The 5000-nt window shown below is 48.8% G+C and overlaps 1 protein-coding gene across 10 annotated transcripts in view; it reads right to left on the bottom strand.

Annotated features, from left to right (window-relative positions):
- Positions 1-5000, bottom strand: part of LOC143027069 (transient receptor potential-gamma protein-like) — a 529595-nt gene that overhangs the window by 163774 nt on the left and 360821 nt on the right. For all 10 annotated transcript variants that reach the window (XM_076187981.1, XM_076187982.1, XM_076187986.1 and 7 more), the window contains exon 6: positions 3861-4031. In XM_076187981.1, the coding sequence (XP_076044096.1) occupies positions 3861-4031 (171 nt within the window). The remainder of the gene's footprint in view (positions 1-3860; positions 4032-5000) is intronic.

The following is a 5000-nucleotide window of genomic DNA, read 5'->3' as shown; positions in this document are numbered from 1 at the left end:
GAAGAAGGCCCAAAGGAAGACAAACTCGAGAACAAGAAGAAGGAGGAGAGAAAGAGGAGGTGAGGGAGAAGAAGGAGGAGGTGGAGCAGGAAGAGGAGGAGGAGGAGCTTGATGAAGAAGGCCCATAGGAAAACAAACTTGAGTCCGAAGAGGAGGAGGAGGAGGAGGAGGAGAGGAGGAGAAGGAAGAGAGGGAGAAGAAGGAGGTTGAGAAGAAGAAGGAAGAGGAGGGGGAGGAGCTTGATAATTAAGGCCCAAAGGAAGACAAACTCGAAAACGAGGAGGATGAGGAACATGGTGTGGCGGAGACGCCCCAACGCCCCGAGAGCGTTCTGAGAGACGGTCGACCTCAGCGGCGTCCACGTCGGGAGCGTTGGGGTCCTTCGGAAGGTCGCGGGGTCATCGTTCTCACTACGGTGAAGTGGTCAGCTTGCCTGAAGGCGCCTTTTCGAATTCGCTTTCGGAGAGGGAGGGAAGTGGGGAATGGGGGGAAGGGTGGGAGTAGAGAGGGAGAGGGAAGGGGAGGGGAAAGGGGAAACGGGGAGGGGGAAGGGGGAGTGACGGAGGGAGGAAGGGGTAATGAGTGAGGGGGAGGGGAAGGGGGAGTGAGGGAGGGAGTGGTAGGGGGGTATGAAGAAAGGGAGAGGGAGGGGAGCGAAGGAGGGGGAGTGAGAGAGGCGGAAGGATGGGGAAGGTTGAAGGGGGAAGAGGGAAGGAAGAGGTGGAATGAGGGAGGTGGGAGGGGGAGTGAGAGAGATGGAAGGGGAAGTGAGGGATGCGGGTGGAGGGTGGGGGACGGGAGTGGGAAAGGAGAGCAAGGTAAGGGAAGAAGTCGGGGGAGGGAGGGGGAGAGGGAGGAAGGGTGGGAGAGGGGGAGAAGGGGGGAGGTGGAGGGTATATAGTAGAAAGAGAGGGCCTGTCGATAAGGAAGACGGGGCAGCAATGGCTTGTTAACAGGATTGTGTACATGTAATATCGTACATATAATAATGTACACGAGAGTCGGGTCTTATGTGCCAAAGCCTTGCAGGTGGATTAAGGGGATTGTGTGTGTGTGTCCTGTGGAGGCGAGGGATTATGTGACGGGATTTGGTGCAAAGAAGGAGTTGCAGGGCGAGGAAAATTACTTCATTAAGGATAGAGAAGGGACTTGCATCGGATTGTAGGGAGATAGATATATAAATTAATATATATATATATATATATAATATATATATATATATATATATATATATATATACTGTATACGCAAAATACATATATGAATAAAATATAAATATGAATAAATATAAATAGAAAATATTTGAATATCAATAAAATATGTAGATAAATATATAGATATATAAATAAATACATAAATAGATAAATGAAATAAGATTTAAATAGAGTGTCTTTCCATTGAAGACCCGTTCTCATGATGACTTTATTCAGTTGACGGAAACTCTTCACCGTGTGCGTGTGTGTGTGTATTCACTTGGTCTTTGGATCACGTGTTGGACTCGTGATCGACAGCTATTTCCCTCCTGGAAGAGAGCTCAGAGCTCAGAGCTCGTGTGTGTGTGTGTGTGTGTGTGTGTGTGTGTGTGTGTGTGTGTGTGTGTGTGTGTGTGTGTGTGTGTGTGTGTGTGTGTGTGTGATTCACCATAATCTTGGATCATGTGTAGGACTCGTGATCGACATCTATTTCCCTCCCGGAAGAGAGCTCGAAGCTCACATATGACCGATTTATGGGTAATGCTCTCTCTCTCTCTCTCTCTCTCTCTCTCTCCCTCTCTCTCTCCCTCTCCCTCTGTGTGTGTGTGTGTGTGTGTGTGTGTGTGTGTGTGTGTGTGTGTGTGTGTGTGTGTGTGTGTGTGTGTGTGTGTGTGTGTGTGTGTGTGTGTGTGTGTGTGTGTGTGTGTGTGCGTGTATATTCCCTTCCTTTCATCCTTCCTGCCGTCACGCTATTTTATCCACCGTCTTGGGCACAGAAGCCTCACAGAGGTATTACATACATAAAAGATTTACAAGGTTCTGTATATCGGGGTTCGAGGGGTTTTATATCGGGGGTGGGCGGAGCTACGTCTGGTCGAGCCTATGTATCAGCGGGTCCAAGTTTGCAAATTTCGGGAAGAATAGATGCCTCCATTATGGGGAAGAAGTGGAGGAAGATGAAGAGGAGGAGCAAGAGGAGAAGAAGGGGAGGGGAGAAAAAGGAGGAGAAGGAGGAGGAAGAGGAGAAGAAGGGGAGGGGAGAAAGAGGAGGAGGAGGAGGAAGAGGAGGAAAAGGAGAGGAGGGGAGAAAAAGGAGGGGGAGGAGGAGGAGGAGGAGGGGAAGAGGAGGTGAAGGAAAGAAGGAGGAGGGGAAGAGGAGGAGGGGAGATAGAGGAGGAAGGAAGGAGGATCAGGGGAAGGAGGAGGAGAGGAGGATAAGGGGAAGGAATAGGGGAGAAGGAAAAGGGGGAAGAGGAGGAAGAGAGGAGAAGGAGGGGGAGAATGGGGAGGAGAAAGAGTTGTTATTGGAGGTGGATAGAAGGAGGAGAGGAAGGGTAGATGAAGGGGGTGGTAGGGGGGAGTAGAGGGGTAGGGTGAGGGGGTGGAAGGGGAGATGTCTTGAGGAGAGGTACGGTGGTAGATGCAAGATCAAGGACCAGGTCCGAGGAGGACCTTTTTACGAAGTCATAAAGGTCACTGCCCAGGTTGACCTGGGATAAGGTCACTGCTTCAATATTTTGGTTCATCTGGCAACTAAGGTCAAATCTACTCAGTCCTTCTTTTTATTTTTATCTATTTATTATCTACTTTATTTTTTTCTAACTAAAAATAGTTCATACAACGTGACCTCAACGCCCATACGACTTCCTATGATATCGGACCCGGACGGGACAGCGTGACGTCACTACTAGGCCCCGCCCCCTTGCACGGGGAAGAGACGATTATTGGTCATCGTCCATTGTAGCTGTGCTGACGTCAGCAAGGGTGTAGGAAATTATTTGGAGAAGAAAATGAAGAAGAATTTATATATGTGTACATTTGCATGATAGCATAAACACATATTCCATTGAAGAGACACCCAGCTTTCTCTTTAATCTCTCTCTCTTTCTCTTTTTTTGTGAGGAGGAATAGGAGGGGGTGGTGAGTCGTTGCTTCAGCCTCCTCTTCTTCTTCCTCCTCCTCCTCCTCTTCCTCTTCCTCCTGGATGGGTGCTTCTTCCTCCTCTTCTTCCCATGTTTCTATATTCCACAGCCGCCTCTTCCTCTTCCTCCATCTATCTTCCACAACCTCTTCTTTCTCCTTTTCCGCCTTACATTCTTCCTTATCATCTTCCTCCTCCTCCTTCCCCTTCTTTTCCTTCTACTCCTTCTCCTCGTAGTCGTCCTCTCTCTCCTCATCCACCTCTTCTTCCTTTACTTTCTCCATCTCTTCCTCCTCCTCCTCCTCCTTTTCCTCCTACTTCTCCTCCTCCTTGTCGTTCTCTCTCTCTTCCAACTTCACCTCCTCCATCTCTTCCTCCTGCTCCTCCTCCTCCTCTCCCTTTTTCTCCCCTTCCATCTCTCATTCCTCCTCCACCTCTTCCTCCTACTCCTCTATCTCCTTCCTCACCTCCCCTTCCTCCCTTGCAACCTCCTCCTCCACCTCCTCGTCCTTTTCCTCCTCCTCCACCTCTTCCTCCTACTCCTCTACCTCCTCCTTCCTCACCTCCCCAATCTCCCTCGCATTCTCCTTCTCCTCACTTCCTATTCTTCCTCCTCCTCTTCCTTGTCCTTTTCCTCCTCCTCACCTCTTTCTCCTCCTTCCTCACCTCCTCTACCTCCTTCACCTCCTCCTCCTCACTCACGTCTTCTTCCTCCTCCTCCTCCTCCTCCTCCTCCTCGTACTCACCTTCTTCTGTTTGAGCTTGATGGCTAACTTGAGGCGGTTAAGGTGCATCCGCTCGCCGTGCTCGTGCGGAGGACCCGTCGGGTCGTGGTTGAGGAGGACCTCGAGTTCGTACGACGACCTCGTGTGGTCCAAGAGCGCCGTCGCGAAGTCCTGGCACTGCTTCCGGAGCTCCTGAAGAAGGGGAGAGATAGAGCAGAAGTAAGTGAATAGATGAGTTGCTTTAGTTTCAGCCTTCATGGCCCACCGCATGACCGGCCTATCCTCTGATATGTTGGATAAGGACATAAATGTATAAATAAACTAACAAATAAGCAAGAAAATAAATTAAAAAATAAATGAATGAATGCATGAACAAACAAGTCAATCAAGAAACAAAATTAGATAAAAGAATAATATTAAATGAATTAAAATAGATATATAAAAAATTAGTAATTAGATAAATAGATGTTGATCAATAAATTAATAAACAGATAACAAATCAATTGAAATTGTATAAATAGATAAAAATACATTTGTGGGTTTAACACCCAAGCAAGTTAAATTGGACGGCCTCATCGAGGCCAGAAGGAATACGAGATGACCCAAGGCTCTGTTCACACTAGCGGTTTCAACCGTCGCGGGTTAAACCCCGGCGCTTTACTTACAATGTAAAGCAATGGAGGGGTTCACACACAACAGCGCTGTTTTTCCTTGGCTGTGCAGTACTGCCGCGGTTTCTGCGCGGTTCAAGCCGCTAGTGTGAACAGGGCCAGAGCTAAGTTAACAAAATCTCCAGTGCATTAATGAGAATATGATTTTAAAATGCTGCTATCTCTTCCCTCTCCCTTCCTCTCCGCTCCAACTTGTCATTCTCCTCTTCCCCCCCTTCCATCCTGTTCCCCTCCCCCTTAACCCCTCCTTCCCTCTCCCCTTTTCTTTCTTCCCACCTCTCATCTCCCTCCTCTCTCCCTTCCCTCCCTCCCTTTTCCCTTTCTTCCTCCTCTTTATCTTCCTCCTTCACTTTTCCCATTCTCCCTCCCCTCTACCTTTCTTCCTCCCCTCTCCCTTCCCCTTTCTCCCTCCCCTCTCCCTTCCCCTTCCCCTCTCCCTCCCCCCATCACTTTCCTTTCTACTTGTCCTCTCCTTTCTTCCCTTCCCTCT

Source organism: Oratosquilla oratoria, chromosome 7 (genome assembly GCF_046742065.1).
Source record: "Oratosquilla oratoria isolate Oo_2021 chromosome 7, ASM4674206v1, whole genome shotgun sequence".
Taxonomy (NCBI): domain Eukaryota; kingdom Metazoa; phylum Arthropoda; class Malacostraca; order Stomatopoda; family Squillidae; genus Oratosquilla; species Oratosquilla oratoria.
This window is presented reverse-complemented; position numbering and strand designations above follow the sequence as displayed.